Source organism: Canis aureus, chromosome 27, assembly GCF_053574225.1.
Source record: "Canis aureus isolate CA01 chromosome 27, VMU_Caureus_v.1.0, whole genome shotgun sequence".
Classification (NCBI taxonomy): domain Eukaryota; kingdom Metazoa; phylum Chordata; class Mammalia; order Carnivora; family Canidae; genus Canis; species Canis aureus.
In genome coordinates this window covers 4,008,980-4,028,170 of record NC_135637.1, presented here as the reverse complement: position 1 = coordinate 4,028,170, position 19,191 = coordinate 4,008,980, and the positions used below count along the sequence as shown (strand labels likewise).

The window sequence follows — 19,191 nt, the reverse complement described above, 5'->3', positions numbered from 1 at the left end:
CCCAGACAGCGTGGGCTTAACCACCGTGCCAAGGGCAGGGGTGACCCTTTTGCTCAGGCTGGTTCCTCTTGCCTTGCAAGACCCCCGGATTCTGGAGCCCCCACCAACCCCACTTCTCAGTGAGGATGCCAAGCCTGGAGCTGGTGAGCCTGGAGAGGGAGAGACTGGACCCCAGCCAGCTGGCCGCCACGGCCTCAGGGGAAAACAGGGTCTCCACAGGGGCGATCTTGCTCTCGGGGACGAGGCCACATCTGGCCATTTCGTGAGCACAGCAGGTGTGCCAACCAGCACCCAAGGGTGGAAGTGGGGCCGCTGCTCAGCATCTACCGACTTCCAATAGTGCACAGGCGGGAATGATCCACACAGATGTCAACAGCATTGGGGGGAGAAGCCCTGATGGGGGCCACACATGGAGCCATAGGCAGGGGGCTAAAAGACCTGCACTGTCCAGCCCCTGTGGTCCCTGGGGAGACCTTGGTCTTCTTTTGGCAGAGTTGCCCCCCATGCAGGTCTCGTCTGAATTGCAAGGACCCAAGTGAAACCATGGATGTGCCAACCAGCTGGACAGAATGACATGATTTCCAGAACTTCAGGCAAAGCCTGAGGGGCCGTCTCTCCATGTCCCCAGCTCCTGGTGTGGCCTGATCCTCTGCGCATGGATGTACCCCCCCATCCCCACCTCCACCACTACGTGGACTCTGTCTTCTGCATCCATGCCTCCCCTCTTCGTTCTACAACTCCCTGGGTTAGGGTTCACCTGCTCCTGCATGACCTCACCTGAATGGAGCACATCTTTGAAGACCCTGTCTCCACATACGGGGCCATCCTGAGGGCTTGAGTAGACATGAATTTGGGGCATGATTCCACCCAGTGCACTGTCTCGAGCACCGCACCTTCCCCCCTCCCCATCCCTCTGCTTTCTCCTGGCACCCAACCATAGTTGCCAGCCTCCCTCCTAGGATGTGAGCCCCACGGGGGGGGGGGGGGGCACCTGCATCACAACTGCTTATGGATCCAGACTTGGCATCAGGAGGATAGCAGGTGCTTACTAAACACGTGGATAAATGAGACATTACCTTCCTTCAAAGAGGAGAAGGTAAGGCCAGGGCAGGAGGGGCAGAGGGCCAGGGGCCCCCTCCCGCCTCTATTCCAGATCACACCACGCTCCTCCACACGTGTCCTGTGGTCCCCAGCATGCATGTCACACGTCATGGGATGATCCAGCAGGGGTTGGTCCACAGTGTCCTGTGGGTGTGAGAGCCACCCTGCTGACCTGCGCCACCACCTCCCAGCAGATCGGCATGAGGACCGGAGTCTGCTTTGCTGTAGTCACACATGTGATGTGGGGCCACAGGGAGATCATGCAGCTCTTAAATACCTTTCAGACAACCTGGGAAACAAATTTCTCCTTCCTGTGAATGGCAACCAGACATGCCGACGACAGCGGGTCACCGTGCCAAGCAGTGGAGGGACCATCTCAACTTTGGCCATCCTCACCCCTGCGGACCCTTGTCACCTCTCTCTGTCAGCATCTGGCTGCCTCCCCTCCAAGGGTATCTGGACTTTGTGGAAGCAGAACGCTGGCCCTACGATGTGGATCCCAGATGTGGATCCCATCCTGGACATCCTGTGGATCCCAGATGTGGATCCCATCTCCATGGGACACCGGATATGGAAACATGCAGAGACTTGTTTTTGTCGAGTTTCCAGCCAAGGAAGGATACACTGTCCTTTCAGAAAGTAGGGGCTTTGAAATATGCAGATTGCGGAGCTGAATTGTAAATGCAATCACTTAGCCCGCCCCTTCGAGGTGGGATCGCCGCCTGCATGAATTATCCTCAGAAGTGCGGCTGCAGATTTGCAGACAAATCCCCTCTCTGAGCCAGGCCAGGTGAGGTCCACTTCCCACCCCGAGAGCCAGAGAGGTATTTATCCTGGGGTGGAGCGTCCTTGTGCCTCCTCCCAAACACGAGGGCTAGGTCTGCCGGAGTGCAGGAGTCCAGGAGGAGCCCCCTGACTGGATGGGGCCGGCAGATGGGGAAGCACAGGCAAAGAGGGTGGGGAAAGGCAACACCAAATGCTCTCCACCTTGTCAGAGTGCGTGAGGCTGCCGCCAGCACTGTTCAAGTGCCGCGGGGAGGGTGGGAAAGACCGTTCCACCGCAGCAGCCCGCAGCCCTGCCCTGCATCCGCAGGAGGCCCAGCTCCAGTGGGGCATTCATTTCTCACTCTCAATGGTAAATCAACAACCGCAGAGCAGGAGTCATGCGGACACAGGGCGGAAGGCCAGCCAAGTAAGCACTGCTGCCCTTGTGAAGCCAGACCTGCCAGACCCTCGACGATGTGGTGGACAACCCACACTTTCTCTCCAGCTGCGGCCAGTTGAGATGGGCAATGCGGGATGGTGTGGCTCATAGCACGGATTCTGGAGGATGTGGACCGGTGAATTCTGCCTGGAGAGGCCCCGACCCGCCGAGGAACAGGAGTTTTCTGCTGGAACACGTTCCCTGGCAAGTGGAACATCTCAGAGCATTTCCACCACAGACCTGCTTCTGTGTACAGAAAAGCCCAGAACCTCTCTGGGGACAGCAGCACCTTCTCCGCATGCCGGCTCCCAGGGACGGGCACGTTGGGCAGGCACACTGTGGGGGCGAGGGGCATGTGGCAGAGATAGCCAGACCCTGGCGGCCCCCGGATTCTTTGGGCACTCTTCTCCGACCCAGGCATCCTCTTCTGCAGGCTCTCACCAGCTGACTTACTCATCCTTTTAAGATGCAAACAGTATGCATCAGACAGGATTTTTGGCGAAAGAAGGACATAGTGTTGAACTACATCGACTCCCACCATGAGACATATTCCCTTTTAAAGTCTCTGGACTTCCCAAGGGTTTCCTGCTACCCAATCCCGATGTGTGCCTATCACTCTGGAGTCTCCCTTTTCAATCACAGGGAGCGGGGTGGGGCGGGGGGCGGGGGGGGGGGTGTGTGTGGATGGCACTTGGGCTCAGAGTCCTGGAGCAACAGCACCACCCAGCAGAACTTAAACCTAACATCTTGTCTTCATCACTCCGGTCACCTCCTGCTTGTGGGTGTGGTGCTGATTTGCAGCTGTCTTTTTAAATACATTCATTTTAAGCAAAAGTAATGAATTGTTTAGGGAAAGATCCACTCATTCAGCAAATATTTATGGAGCACTAACATCATGCATGGTACGGCCTCAGACTCTGGTGTTAGAGCCATGAACGAAACAGAAAAATAATGGGGCAGGCATCGTGCACAAATATGGTAAAAATGGCACCAGTCATACGTGGGTTTGTGAAGCTCCGGAGAGAGCAGAGTCGAAATCCTCTCTCTCCCAGATGAGGGCACGTGGCCTGCTGGGCCGGCAGGGGCTGCTCGAAGCCCGGGATGCTGTAGGACCCCCTGGACCATCTGCCACTTTAGCTGAACCATTGGACGACAGTAGAAATGCAGGCCATTTCTAAAGTAAGTGCTGTCTTTAACGTAGACTGTCACTCACTTGCTCATCAGCCTCCTCACGCTGTGCTGTCCCTGGGCTTTGCTGTCTGCATAGCAGACCACGCTTTGACGTCCGACTGCACAGGTTTGTGCAGGGGTGGGTCGAGTTAATGCGCGTACACTCTGAAATTTAGAAAGTACCTCCCTCTGCTGCAGCCAGCCAACCACAACCAAAACCTCACCATAACTGGCCCAGTGCCGTGCAGAACCGTGGTCCCTAATGGTCAGAGGGACGTGTCCAGAGGCCCGGAAGGAGCAGGGCAACCAGGTGGCAGCCAGCTTCTCCTCTGCAGTGGGGGGAGGCTGGGCCTTGACTGGGCCTGAGGCCCAAAAGCAGGTGACTGCCTGTACCCATGTAGTGCCCGTGACCAACGGGGACAGAGCCTTGCAGCAGCTTGGTTCATTCTGAGAAAGAAGTGAACCTGGAAGCCACGGAGCAGGGGAGAGTCCTTGCTGCCCATCTGGTCCCGGTCCCCAGCACTGGCTGTGTCGCTGAGGGCAGAGGGCTTTCAGACCAGGCGGCCCAGTGGGGACGCTTCCCTCCCTGTGCTTCTTGTCAAGCCAGAGGCTCTCAAACACGTGTCCATGAGACCCAGCTGCGCACACACAACCACAGATGCTGTACTTTATGTGCAACTGAACATATTCAGAAGGATGATTTCTGGCTGTCAACATTTTTTTATTGTTTTGAGCACTGAATTTAGAAGCAAACTCATGTACATGCAGGATGTGACTATATCGCATTTCCTTAAATATTTTCTCCCTCGTCCTGTGAATTTGGATCTACACACACCATTCACTAGATCTTTGCCGAAGCCGATCAGACATTCCAAACAAAGGGCACTGGCTGAAGGAAGGGAGCGGGAAACACGTCCTATTCCTGGGCCCCACTCTGCTGGACACCCTTTCCTCCCCCCAACTCCTATAAGCAAGGAGAGACGTTTCCAGGAAGAACCCAAGGCCGAGGAAATGTACATTTACATTACTTCATTTGGGTGTCTTCCCTCCCTTCTATGTTCGGGGGAGACTCCCAGGGATCATTTCTAAGCCGGACAGCCAGTCTTGGGGAGTGCTCCTGCCCTGTGCACCCTGCCACATGAGGAGCCTGTACCCACTGTTTTCAAATGGCTTCTTGTGAACAAATGTCAACCCACTCCTGTGCTGTCCCTCCCTAGGGACCAACCCTGGACAAGGGGGAGATCAGCTCTCATCACTTCCAGGAACAAATACTGAGTGACTCCTGGGTGGGGCACCATGCTGGGTACACAGCCTAGAAATGGACAGCAAGACCCTCATCAGAGGGGAATGGGGAGGAGGAGGGAGGGAGGGAGACAGACAGAGACAGACACACAGGGAGAGACACAGACAGAGAGACAGAGACAGAGAGACACACAGAGACAGAGACAGAAACAGAGAGACTAGAAAGGGACAAGGCAGAGAGGGAGGCAGAGAGACAGGGATGCACGTGGAGAAAAAGGTGTGGGTAAGGGAGGAGAGAGGGGAAAGGTTGGGTGGGCAAGGGGCTGACATTGGCTTTCCTGGAATGTTCCATTATGTCCTATTAGGGTCAGGAACGTCTGCCAGAACTCCTGGCCTCCCCTTCCACCAAGAATCCTGGTTCCCTCTCACCTTGAAGGGTGAGATGAGGAGCGGCCCTCAGCGCTGAGCTGGCCGTCATGATGTTACACAACCGGATGTGCTGCCAATGATTTTATATAATCCTCCGGTTCTCCCCATAAACCAGGCCATAACACCTTGACAAATACACTTCAATAAAACTATGTGCTGGTACCGGGGCACAGCTTCTAGGAGATGAATCACACCAGCACACCAGCCAAGTGGCAGTTGGACTAAACTTTTCTCCCTTCGTGGCCTTGGCTGAATAGGAGAGGTCAGAAAAGCCACAGAGCTCACTCATGAAAGCCACCCCAGGAGGAGAACTGGGAGTTCTAGGTGCTGGAGAGACAGCAGGTGAGGCTGGGACGGTGCCCTCATCCAGGGTGTCCCTAAGCCTCTGTGGCTCAAGCTGCTGCTACCTCCCAGAAGGAGCCCCAAGAAGACCCCCTTACACAGAGATGGAGCATGCAGTCCAACTCCCAGATGCCTCCACCCAGAGCCAGTTACCCACGCTTCCTGAGGAAGTTTGCTGGGGCTGCCAATGCAGAGACCAGAATAGCACAGAACAGAAGGAAAAACCTACTAATGAGGTAAACACACAAACTTTTCTCCCTCCTTGTACCTCAGCACAGGGAGAACCCAGGGTGCAGCGGGCACTTCCTTCCATCTGCTGCATCCCAGTGGAAAAATACCCGTTCCTCCCAGCAGCCACCACTGGCCCCAACCCTCAGCAACACCGATGCCGACCCTTACAGGGAGCTTACACCTCCAAGGAAGAAGCCAGGAGCCCCCCACCAGAAACTGGGCTTGCTTCCCAGGACTGTGGGCTCCCAAGGACCACAGCCCAGGGTCCATCTGTGGGGTAAACACCTGCCAAGCTCCTCCCGGACACCCAACTCAATCTGTCCAGGAGTCACCAGCTCCTGGCTTCACACTCATCCCACAGCAATACTTTCTGGAGGGAGCCCTGAGTATCCCTAGGACAGGAGGCTGGGTAGGCTGAGAGGTCACAGGGAGGCCCCTTTCCCTACCGGCATTAAGGAGCACAGCATAGGCCACCTCTGAAGGGCAGCACTGCCCTCCCCCCAGTTTCCACGTCCTCCAGGAGAGATAGGACCCCAAGCCAAGACCCGCACCCCCAAAGACCCCCTCACGCTCCGGCCTGGGCGCTGCCAGCTCTTAAAGCGAGTCCTACAACCTCTTGAGAAGTTCTTTCAAGTTCTCCCAGGGAATAAGTTGGAGACATTTCATGTGTGGTGATGGGGGAGGGGTTCAAATGTCCACTGGAGAATGAATGAATGAATGAGTGGTCATCCAGCCCAGCACTCTGCTAAAGGGAACCCTTCTCTTTCCTATCTGCCTCCTACCCAGTCTCCACCTGGAGTAACACAGGAGTTCAATCCCAGCCCCTGTTGTTGGCCATCCGGCCCTGGGGTCAGCAAGGGTTCCAGTGGCTGGAGCACAGGGCGGTGTTCCCGGCACCTGGGACAGTCCTCCCTCCAGCCCTTCTGTCCAGCCCCTTTGTTCCAAGTGGAACGCCGCCCGGCTCACCATTCAGCTGGTTGTAGACCACCTCCTCCAGGTGGTCCAGGCGCTGTAGGATGGCTTCGCGGTCTACCAGCGCGCCCACCCTGGTGTGCCGGCTGCGCATCCGGCCGTCGGCGCTGCGCACGATCTGTACCAGCCCCTCGGAGCGGTCCTGCAGGCGGCAGTACACGGAGAAGAGGATGATGCCCACGAACACCAGGATGTTGACCGTCAGCAAAGTTTTGATCTTCCTGGCAACCGCCATGAACGCGGCTGGGAGCTGGGGGGCTGCCTCACCCGCGGGGCATCCCCGTGGGCCCAGCGGCCACAGGAGCCTCCGCCTGGCCCGCCGCCTCGGGGACCATGAGCCAGCCCCGCCGACCACGGGCCGCGGGGGCTGCGGGCGGGATGGGAGGAGGGCGCAGGCGGGGCCGGGGCAGGGTCGCGGGGGGCGCTGCGGGCACGGGGTTGCGGGCGGGGCCCCGAGGGCTGCAGCCTGGGGCTTGGGGCGGCGGGCGGGGGCGCTGCGGGCGGGGGGCTCCGGGCGGGGGCCGCGGGCCCAGGACGCGCGCTCCGCCGCCTGCGCCCGGGAGCTGTCCGTTCAGCACCGCCCGCGCCGGCCCTGCGCGCCCGCCGCCGCCGCCGCCGCCGCCGCCGCCGCCGCCCGGGGTGGGTCCCCGCGCAGGGGCTGCCCGGGGCGGCGCGCGCAGGGGGCAGCCGGCATCCCCCGCAGAGGGGCGCGGCCCGTCCCGGGAGGCGGCGGGCGGGCCCGAGGCGGGAGAGGCTGGGGAGGCGCGGGCGGGGCGCGCGCTCCGGCCGCCGGGAGGCTCCTGCCAGCCCAGCAGCCACGGCGCCGGTGCGGAGTGACGCGGCCGCCCAGCTCATCAGCATGCACGCGGGGCCTCCGCGCCCGCCCCCCACCCCCCACCCCCGCCCCATGCTCGCGGGGCGCAGGGTCCGGGCGAGCTCCCGCGGCCCCAGCCGGGCCGGCCTCGGGGCGGGGCGAGGCGGGGCCGGGTCGCGCGCTCCCCAGACCCAGACCAAGGACGTCCGCGCGGATGCGGCGGGCGCGGGGGCGGGAGGGCGGAGGGGAGGTGCGCGGATCCTCTTTCCCAGGACCCTCCCTCGGCTTGGAATAAACCCCAAACTTGACCCGGGGAAGTGGGGCCTTGGGGAGTGCCTGGTCGAGGCCGTGTGGTTTGCATGAATGGGCCTGAGGAGGGGCGGGGGTGAGGTGCCTTTGTGAAGGGAGGGCGGACAACAGGGTCAGAGCCATCTCCGCGGTCGCCCCGTTTACTTAGGCCAAACGGAACGAACTCCGGGCCTTCCTTCCCCCACCCCACCCCCACTCCCACCTCCCGCACCCCCACCCCCACCCTACTTTCCCCGGTGGAGCTGGGGGCGGGGAAGAAGCTGAGTTCGTGGACCGGTGGACCTATCCCGGGATTCAGCGGGACCGGGGTCTCCATCAGGCTGAAACATGCAACCAACTGGACAGAAAGGCTCAGACCCCTGGGCCTCGGGTTCTCCAGATCCGGTGCTCAGACCTCAGGGGAGAGCAAACCTGGTTATCCACCCTAGCCACCACGCCCCCCCGCCCCCCGCCCCCTTCCGGGGCCGCTCGAGGGCATTTACAGACAGGCAGCTGGGTCAGGAGAGGAAACCTGCCCCAGCCCCGGACAGTGGGGTGAGCACCCCGGTTAGGGCTTCCTGTCTGCTTCATGCGGCATCCTGGTACTTGAAACAGTATCTGACACTTAGTTGGTGCTTGGTAAATATTTGTTGAATAAATAAGTGATAGAACATTTATTGAGCTAACTTTGTGCTGGGTCCCCAATACAGAGATGAATATGACAAGGATGTTGGGCTTCAGGGAGTTCTGGCTACGTGTGTGTGCATGTGTGTGTACCTGTGTGTCTGTGTATACCTGTGTGTGTATCTATGTGTGTCTGTGTGTTTGTGTGTACCTGTGGGTACCTGTGTGTGTCTGTGTGTACCTGTGTGTGCTCATTTGTGTGAGTCTGTGTCTGTGTGTGTGTGTCTCATACCTGTGTGTCAGGGGACATTAGGGTCTTCTGGCTCTTGGTCCAGCACTCTCTTCTCTAACACACATTTCATGACCTCCAGCAGGCCAGACTACCCAGGTTGGACATTTTGTGCCCCCTGGTGGATTCTGGGGAGGGCTAAAATACCCATTTCTCGTCCTCATCAAAACTTTCTCTTCTTTCTTGGGACATTTGTCTCAAGAAAGTCAGAAGACCCCCACCAGGAAGGAGACAGCCACTGGGCCTTATGGCCTGTTTGCCATGTAAATCACTTGTTTTGAGAGGAGCCTGGGAATTCTGTTTTTAATCATCAGGAGAGTCTTACAATGCAGCAGGTTTGATGAACACTGGTCTGTTTTTGATAAACAGCCAATCCCATGTCCCTTCTTAGGAAATACTGCATTTTTCTGTTTACAAAATGCCAAGTTGTAGGATGCTTCCCAATTTTACAAGGATAGCTTTTAGAATAAAAATACAAAGAGCTAACACACACAGTGGGAAGATTTAGCCAGATACCAGTGTGGGTCCTCTATGGCTGTTAACAGAGTAAGACTGACAGTAGCCACATTTGCCATGAAAGCTGGTATCATCTAATTTTATAAAAGTGGAAACTGAGTCACCAAGAGGGCCAATGCCATGCCCAAGTTCATACTGATGGCAAAGCATGGATCTGAGATTCAAGCTCAGACAATCTGGCTCCAGAATCAGATTTATTAACTACTGTCACTCAAGAAAAAAATCAAGCACTTTTCATTATATGTTTATTGAAATTGATGTTAAAGTGGTTTTGCAGGAGAAAACATTATTTTGTTCATGTAAGTACATTGTACTGCATCCTGAAATTTAGCAGGAAACAATATATCCAAATATGCATCAATGTTTGGCTAAATATTTCATTCAAGATATAAGCACTTTGAAAATGTAGGGTACTCTGCAGGGAGGGAATACATCTGATAGTTCAGCAAATTGGTATTTGTTTGATTTTCAACTACACTGATATTCACTGTGAGGCATGCCACAATACTTGTGGGTAGGAGGCAGGGCTCATGGATGGAGAAGCAACCCCACTGTGGGCATCGGTGCTTGGGAACACACAGAGCACATACACACCCCTTCTACCACCACAAAGCCCCAGCCCCCGGGGGACCCTCGGATAGATAGCTGGCTCTTTGGACCCTGAGCAGATGTGAGGTCCTGAGTGCTGTTTTGTTGGTGTAGGACCAGCCTGGTGTTGCAAGTATCACGTGGGAAGGCATCCTGGGGGAGTCAAGTGGTTAAAATCTTGAGGGGGAGACACTGTGTTGGCACAGATGATGGGGCAGTGCACTGTAAAGAGATGCCAGTTAAGGGAAATGCCAGGCTCTTTCATGTTAAAGTCATGCTCTGCTGGGAGTCTGGCCTTGAGACGACACTCTGAGTTGGACCACGAGTTGGGCCCCAAACTGGACCAAAAGCTGAAATTTGGCAGAACCTACAGTGATTCCCTCCTATAGCATGGAAAGAAAAGCATTTCTTTTTCACAATTCATCCTGTGCATGTGGCAGGCCATGTTTACCATGTAGCACATCAGTTAGGTTAGGCCAGATTATGCTGCAGAAACAAGCAGCCTGCAAGTCTCAAACACTTAAACAATGTAAGGCCACAGATCCCTGACCAGTCACTCTGGGACCAGCCTTCAGAGAACAGTGGGAATGTCCCCATGGCGGTGCCAGAGGGTGGGGGGAGCCATGAAGTACCCAATTTATTATTATTTTTTAAAATTTTATTTATTTATTCATAGAGACACACAGAGAGAATGAGAGGCAGAGACACAGGCAGAGGGAGAATCAGGCTCCATGCAGAGAGCCTGACGTGGGACCCCATCCAGGGTCTCCAGGATCACGCCCTGGGCTGCAAGCGGCGCTAAACTGCTGCGCCACTGGGGCTGCCCGAAGTACCCAATTTAGGCGTGATACCTGCTGTTTCCACTTAGAACTTATTGGCCAGAAAATGTCACAGGAACTGCCCCCAGCAAGAACAGCAGATGATAGGAAATGAAATTCTACCATGTGCTTTGGTGAAAAGCACTCATGATGCCGCAGTATCCCTCCAGATGATCAGGATCTTACTCCTAATTCACCCCAACTCCTAGATACCGGACTACCCGGGGTAGCAGGACACTGCCATCACGAAGTCAGATAGTAATGTAACCATTGCATAGCAGAGAATCCTAAAGCAACCACTGTGGTGAATCTCATTTCAGACTCTGTCATCGTTGAGGCTGTGTCTCATGGCCTCTGCTCCACTTTCCTGAGCCAGGAGTGAAAGTCGAGCTCCTACCTGGCAACAATTTCTCCTCCTGGAGGTTCCCAGCTAGAGGCTGTGCTGGCCAAGTTCTTGCTCAGCAATGGAACTTCAAAAACCCACTGGCAGCACAGATTTGTGCTGAAGACAAAATGGGGTACTAATGACTCCCAGAACCCTGACTCTGATCCTGTCCCCCGACTCTGACTTAGGCCACCTGTCTGACCTTCCTTGGTTCCACAGAGTCAGCAGAGATGTTTGTGGAGTCTATTCATTACCCACAGACCCCCCCTCACTGATGCCCCCATGTGACAGCTGGTAGGCCCACAGCCCATTACCTCTGTCGATGGGCACATCAGTCCTCAGGCAGGTGATGCAGGGTCACTGTGTGCCAAAGATCAGGGAGGGGCAAGCAGAGTCCAAGTCTGCAGGCCAAGCCATTACCTGCCTTCTGCAGGCAGGTTCCAGGGGGTCAAGAGAAAGAGGTGGTGCCAGGATGAGAATATGCTTGTGGGAGGGGGGCAGGGAGTGAGTGTGCATGCATGTGTGCATGTGTGAGAGGATGTGTGTGCACATATGTATGGATATGTTCATGTGTGTGAGGTGGTCCGCATGTGTGTGAGGAGGGTGTGCATGTGCACACACATGTATGAGAGGGTTGTGCATCTGTACTCGTATGTGTGTGCATGTGTGCATGGGGGGGCATGCGCGTGTGGGAGAGAGGGGGCATGCGCCTCAGAGACATAAGTGATAAGCCAGGCACACGATGGGTAGGCTGCGTGGCCAGAGTTGAGTGCAGGTGGTAACCGGTAATGCCCCAGATCCAAGTTCCTGCATCCAGGTTCTGCTGGTTGGAAGCAAACATGGACCTGATGGCCTCCCCAGAATGGGATCTCCATTGTGGGGGACCAGGATGACCCCACCTCAGCCTGTGGGTGTGTGTCCCGGTGCCCTGACTGCTGGGACGCAGTTGGGAAGGCAGGGGCCGCATCCAGTGTCAGAGGCCCAGGAAGGAAGGCCTTTATGCAGGGTTCCCTGATATTGATGGCCCAGGGAGTGACATGACCTCGGCTCGGGCATTGTCAAAGAGTACCAGCATCTCTGAGGGAGAAGCAGTGCATCAGGGACACAGAATCACCGTCAGCGGCAGAGATCTCTGACTTCTTCTGTCTCTGCTAGAGGGAGAATTAGCTCAAAGCTCATAGAGAATATTTCGGCTGGAAAGGCCACGACTGGACGCTCTTCCTTCTGTCACAGGAAAAAATAGTCATTAAAATGGTTTTCATTTCCACTGACACTCAGGCCTGCCCTCCCTCATCTGCCTCCCTTGAAAGGTTTCTAATGACCCAGCATGCCTTGAAAATGCACCCCTCATGTTGCCGCGGACCATAGTCCCTGTGCGTTCACCACTCAGTCTTTGGGAGGTGCTGTCCAAGCCGGTCGAGACCCCTTGCCTTTGAGGCAGTGAAACCAGCAGGCAGGGCAGCCCAGCTCCTGTCTGAGCACCAGCAGTTGGGCCACCAGCGCCTGGGGCCCCAGGACAGAACAGGCCCAGGTGAGTGAGCGGACGGTGGTCCTGCACCATAGACCACCCAGCCTGCATGTCCTCCAGCAGATGGGTGGCCCCTAAGCGCCGGGAAGGTTCCTTCTCCCATGGCGAGCCCCAAAGCTCTGGCCCAACATCAGGGATGTGGCCACAGCCAAGGGGGCAGCCACAGAACAACTGCACAGTAAGATCCAGGTTTTTCAGCTTTACTGGGCATGATCAACAAATAAAAATTGTAGATACTTATGATGCACAACGTGACTGTTTGACACATCGTGAACCCATCTCACGCCCGTAACTCACAGCAGTTACCATTTCGTGTGTGCAGTGAAAAAAGTTCAGATGACCCTCAGCAGACTCCAAGTTCACATTGCAGGACTGGCCACTGTTTCAACCCCCATGCCAACCCACCTCAGAGCAGGAAGCCTGTGCCCCCAGGCCCTGGCCATCACCCGTCTTTCTGCGCCTGGCTGATTCCACTGAGCATAACATCCGTCCAGTGTACCTATGTTGTGGCAGTGTACCTGTTGTGGCAGCATTTCCTTCTTTGTTAATGTTGAATAATATTCTGCTGTGTACACGTATACCCTACACACATTTTCTGTAATACGGTTTTGTATTTTTAACTATATACGAGCACACAAAAACTCATGTGAAAGGACGCATGTCTGGTTGCTCAACAGTGACCACATGGGAGTGGGGCTGGGGGCAACTGCTGTCTGTTTGAGGGAACCACCCCTTCGCTTGGCCTCACTCCAGGTTCCAGGCTCCAGCTGGCTGGTCCCGGGCAGGCCCTTCAGGTCTGCATTACCCTGGTGGCTGTGAGTAGCTTATAGACAACCCTGACCAAGCTACAGGGTCTGGTCAGAGCTGACCCAGAGGGACGAGGCAGAGGGACTTAGGAGCTGAGCTGTGACTGCGGAGCTGTTGCTGTGAGATGTTACTAAATCAACAGTGTAGATTAAAAACATGTCTTGAAACAGAAACACACATTCAATGAAATTACGTATCCATTAAATTGATGAAAATTGATGTGCCCAGACGCTAATAGGACTCTAATCCTGTTTTCCCCTAGGAGCAATGATTTAGTATCCACTGTATAAGTATTTGCAGTGACTTTATAAAGCATGGCTACTGGGCATAAAGATTCTACTAACCCCTCCACCCCCCTCCCCCCTACACACAACAGAGGCAGATTGTGAGGACATCATTCAGCCCCTGGATCCAGCTATGCCTGAAGCTCTGGACCCATCACACAATCCCCACCACATAAATCAATATGTGTCCCCTTTGGGTTAAGCTTGTGTGCTGGGCCTCTGCTACTTGCTAACAGCATCTTCCATAATAGCACAGAATCCAACTGGCTGTTGTACCAGGAAGTGGCTCCTTTGTTCTAAGACGTGGTCTCCTCTGGAATCACAGAAGGACTTTCACTTCCCAAGGACTTTTTTCAAGCTGGCAGTGGACCAGCTTAGTGTGGGGAAGGCTGGGGATCTGAGAGCAGCAGGAGGAGGGCTCCAGAAGCAGGCCACCCCCACCTACAATGGATGTTTGTCTCCAACTCTGGTTTCTCATTGAACTCCCCGAAGATAAGCCACAAAGCAAAGCTGTCAGGCAGAAAGATTTATGACAGTCATTGATATCCACAAGTGTGCTTGCAGAGGAGGCACCCCCACCACTGCCTTTTCATTTTATTTAGTAGGAAGGAGCAAGCTGTTTGCAAACCTCATTTACATATTCCTCGTAAATCAGACGTAGTGGAGCCCTTCTGGACGGTGGGCGGCTCCAGGCAGGTGCCGCGCTCCAGGCCCTGCTCTCCTGCTGGAGCCCTCAATCACAAACCCGGGGTGGGGAGACCTTGTCCAGAGTGCGGGTGGGGGTGGACTCAGCTCTGTGGTGTGTCCCAGCACCGCCGTGGCCCCATGAGCTGTGCACAGAGGGTGCATGCCGGAGCAAAGGCAGGGTGCAGCTCTGGGCTCCTCTGGGGCTAGGACCCCACCTGCTCCTCCCTGCCTAACACAGAAAGCATTTGATGTGAATGTCTGGAAGAAAACCCCAGGGGATGCCTTCACCTTGGCTGCCAGGGTGTCTCTGATCCGAGGGACCACTGCCCAGTTCTTACACAAGTCGCTCCTCACTGTGTATGTCCCAGCTCAGATGTCGCCACCCCCAAGGGCACACGCACCCCACCTGAGTCCCCCCACCCCCCTGCCATGACGGCCCTCATCACCGAAGGTCCTCATCACCGACGAGCGGGCGCCTCGGGGCTCCTGTGTTTTGGCTTCAGTGCCCTGCCTCCAGTTCAGAAATGCTTCCTACAGCAGGGAAGGCACCCACACTTGGGGAAAGTGGAAAAAATACTTGTCTCCTATTTCTGGGGCTCAGAGGCGAGGGGAGCTGTGCACTGGTCCACGGAGAAGCCAGTGGGCGGCGATGCACACCACAGGATGCACACCCACAGGCCGTGCGGCAGAGACCAGACCCCAATAAGGTCCCGTAGCAGCTGGGCACTGAGTTCTGAAGGTGGAGGCTTACCTCTTGGAAGTTGCTCATTCCCAGCCAGAGTCCTGGGATGTCCACACACACAAACCCAGAAAGGAGGGCTTGGCGCTGGCTGGGTGTGCCCCTGAAAGACAAGGTGAGCCCCAGTTGGCTTTAATAAGACCTCACTTGGGCAGCCCGGGTGGCTCAGCAGTTTAGCACTGCCTTTGGCCCATGGCGTGGTCCAGGAGACCTGGGATCGAGTCCACACTGAGCTCCCTGCCTGCTTCTCTCTCTGTGCCTCTCTTTCTCTGTGCATATGCCTCTCATGAATAAATAAATAAAAATCTTAAAAAAAAAAAAAAAGAAGAAGACCTCACTTATGGGCTGAGTTAGCAAAGAAGTCGACAGAGAGGGCAGCTGCCATGCTCCAAGCTAGGGGGACACCTGGCCTCCTCCACTGTCCCAACTTCTCGAATTCATTTTTAGGGAAAACCAACGCTCTTTTGTGCTGCGAAGAAGGCATTTCTGCACCTCTTCCCTCCCCCATCCAACGGGATTTGTTTTGGCCAAAGTGATGATGCCAAGACCTCACCTGCTCCCTGCACCCTGTACCCCACACCCCTGCACACACACTCATGCCTGCTCACAGGGCGCCGGGATGCTTTGGGCGAGTCTCTGGACCTGACAACGTGGGTCCTGTGTCCCAGGCTCTACTGAAGGGGACTGGGGCCACAGTGTGCCTTGACAGAGCCGGGCCCCTCCAGGCCAACTGCATAGTTTCCTATCTGTAAATAAAGACGATAACCATCTGTCTTCCCACCTGCCCTGAGCCACTCTGGGTCGCCAGGCTCGTCTGCAGCAAGGGTGTCCTGAGGAGGTGGGGAGACAGAAGGACGGGTCAGTGGGCCCTTGGCTGCTTGCACTCACCAGGAGCCTCCCTGATCACGACCCCCATGACAGTGGTGAGGCCTCTCAGGCATAGGGGCACTCCCTGCACGCCATTTTATTTTTTTTATTTTTTATTTTTTTTAATTTTTTTATTTATTTACTTATGATAGTCACAGAGAGAGAGAGAGAGGCAGAGACACAGGCAGAGGGAGAAGCAGGCTCCATGCACCAGGAGCCTGATATGGGATTCGATCCTGCGTCTCCAGGATCGCGCCCTGGGCCAAAGGCAGGCGCCAAACCGCTGCGCCACCCAGGGATCCCCCTGCACGCCATTTTAAACAAACCATCTAGAATAACCTGTAACAACCTCATTCTCAAAAATAAATCTGTACTGGCATCGAGGCTTCTGGGGCCAGGAGCATGGGCTATTCAAATCCTGTGAGCTCTGGCCTGGGCCTTTGCCAAGGCTCATGACTACATAATTTAATCTAATTGATCAATTAAATCCAGATAATTTTTAAACAAGCTGCAATAACAGTTATATAATTTCAGCACTACATATAATTTTCTTAACAACTTTACCAAACGAAATTGCTCACTGGGATTTGCTGTGCCCCTTGTGGAAACTGCCGTCTCCACAGAGGCCCATGGGGCTGTGGGAACCGCCAATCTTCAGTGCCCGCTGACTGGGCAGAGTTCACGAACCCCCCCGCCCCCCAGGGGGAGGCAGCTCCTGGTAGGCCTGATTCAGCGGCTCCCCTGAAGAGAGGAGTGTCCAGTGTTCGGATGGTTCTTCTTGTGGTTCTTCCCACCTGCTTTGTGGAAGGACATACCCGCCATCTGTGGCCCTGGCTCTGCTGAACCCCAGAGGCCACGGGAAACATTTCTATTGCTCGCTGGTGGCTGGCGGGTTCTTCTGGACTTGGCAGAGCTCCCAGTGCATCTGTGGTCAGCTGTGGTCAGTTGTCGGCTTTTCCCCTGTGTGTCTGGGGCCTCAGCAGGCGCCGTGTTCTGATGGTGCTCACAGACAGCGAAGGGAACCACAGTGTGCCAGGCCAAGGGGCCTGAGTGCAGAGGCCAGAGTGCAGGGGCCAGCCATCTGCCCAGAGTTCTCTGGTTATGAGCAGCAGACTCTGATCCAGGGGAACGTGGGCAGGAATGGTGTTTATGGGGAAGACATGAGCCAGGTAGAATGGGGCATAAAGAACCAAGCGTGGACAAGAGCCAGAAGCATCTTCAGTGTGAGCTGGGATGGAGGGCCAGTGGCTCAGGGTGTCCCCTACAGCTGAAGGAGCATCACCTTTTTCAGGCTCCAAGTTCTCTGCACATGAGCCAGATCCTGAGAATAAAGAGGCTGGTTGGCTTCTCTTTAGAGGGCAGTAAAATCTGGCCTGTCCCTCCAAGACCTCACACACTGGGAAGCAATAACCCCAGCGGAGAAGAGGGTATAACAGTGTATGTCAGCTATACTTCACTGAAGAGAGAGACAGAGACAGAAAGACAGACAGAGAGACAGAGGGGGCAGGTGCAGTCCCCAGAAGCAGGAGGAAAGGGGGTCACTCCACAAATGACAAAGCCCTGTGTGGAGCTGTGAGCGCTAGCTACCCAGACCCCTCACCATCTGTGTCTCGTGTGCAAGTCTCTAGCTGAGCACACCATTGGGGTGACTCTAGCATGTGCAGGAGGTGGCCATGTGCATGGAGGAGAGCGAAGCCCCATGGCCCCAGCTGTGCCTGGAGGTGTCTGCCTGGGAGGGCCCCAGAACCCCATCCTGGGGGACAGCTGGAGCCCCCGCTGCAGGTATCTGCCGCACTACCCTAGCAAGCACTGGGCACCAGGCTGTCTGGCACACAGACAGGAGTGCCCTCCCTATCCTGGAGGCTGGAATTCTCAGGTCCAGGTGTCCTGGACTGGCTTCTCCAGAGGCTGGGAGGAGAATCCATCCCCACCTCCCCTCCAGCTGCTGCTGGCTGGCATCCCTCAGTGTTTGTTGGCTTGTAGATGCAGAGGAGATGCCACCCCAATTCCTGTCCTATCTTTTTTTTTAAGATTGATTGATTGATTGATTGATTGATTGATTGATTTATGATAGAGAGAGAGAGGCAGAGACACAGGAGGAGAGAGAAGCAGGCTCCATGTAGGGAGCCCGACGTGGGACTCGATCCCAGGACTCCAGGATCGCGCCCTGGGCCAAAGGCAGGCTCTAAACCGCTGAGCCACCCAGAGATCCCCTCCTGTCCTATCTTTATGCAGCCTTCTCCCATATATGTCTGTGATCAAATTTCCCATTTTTCTAAGAATGCAGTCATCTGAATTTGGGCCCACTCCCATTCTAACTCCACCAGTTACACCAGCAAGGACTCTGAGAGATCACATTCTAAGGTAGTAGGGGATTTGGACATGAAAATATGAATTTGGAGGACATGACGTGACCTGTAATAACCAACTAAGAGCTTGTGACGTTGAGCAGGTTGCATAAGCTCTCCTGAGTCCCTTTCTTATCTGAATGGCATGTGCCGTTCCCGCTAAGGCTATTAGGGGATTTCAGGAATATATGCCTGTAAGGGGAGTGATAGGGCCTGGCCCCGTGAAGGAGCTCAGTACCTCCTGGCCATCACTGTCATCAGTGGGATCAAGGGCAAGTCTTGCAGCTACCTGCTTGCTGCTGGCACCGCCAGATGAAGCCCAGCACCTCCCATCACCTGGCAGCCAAGGCTGAGGGAAGTGACATCGCCCCTGGCCAGGCCCCCAGGGGAAGAGCACCTTTCTGGGGCTCTGTCTCCCCATTATCCTCTCAAGGGCCTGAGGGTTCTCCCTCGTGGTGAGGTTCCCAAGATCTCCCCTTAAACACAGCCACAAAGTCTTCCATTAATTCTCCATAAGTATAAATGATCCACATGCTGCAACTATAGGCTTCTGTAGAGCTGGGATTTCTCAGATAAGCTCCATTTTAATTCAAATATCAAACACTTTGCACAGCAGGCTGCTGTGTTTCCCACCCAGCCAGGGAGAGCTGGGGTGCCCTGGGACCCTGGGGCCCAGGAAGCCCAGGGCTTGGAGATGGAGGGAGGTAGAGGATCTGGAGGCTGGAGCTCTGGCACAGATTCTGACCCAGGATGGGACCAGAGCAGTGGAGGCTGGGTCTTGCTCCCAGGCCTCTCGGATTTTGTTCTGTCCATCCTGCCCTGCAATTTCACTTCAAAGAAGCTCTCAAGTATTTCCAGTAGATCTGTTTTCTTTAGCCCACCAAAACTTTCTTCAAAATTTGAGTTATTTGCCAATTT

At 55.4% G+C, this 19,191-nt stretch overlaps 1 protein-coding gene across 3 annotated transcripts in view; it reads right to left on the bottom strand.

Annotated features, from left to right (window-relative positions):
• The window catches only part of GALNT9 (polypeptide N-acetylgalactosaminyltransferase 9), an 80,058-nt gene extending 72,939 nt beyond the window's left edge, over positions 1-7,119 (bottom strand). The window contains exon 1 of one of the 3 annotated variants that reach the window (XM_077875163.1): positions 6,686-7,119. In XM_077875163.1, coding sequence (XP_077731289.1) covers positions 6,686-6,926 — 241 coding nt within the window. In that variant the 5' untranslated portion in view covers positions 6,927-7,119. Of the gene's footprint in view, positions 1-1,378; positions 1,449-6,685 lie in introns of those variants that run through there. The other 2 variants (XM_077875162.1, XM_077875164.1) reach the window with 2 other exon arrangements.
• Between the last annotated feature and the right edge of the window lie 12,072 nt (positions 7,120-19,191).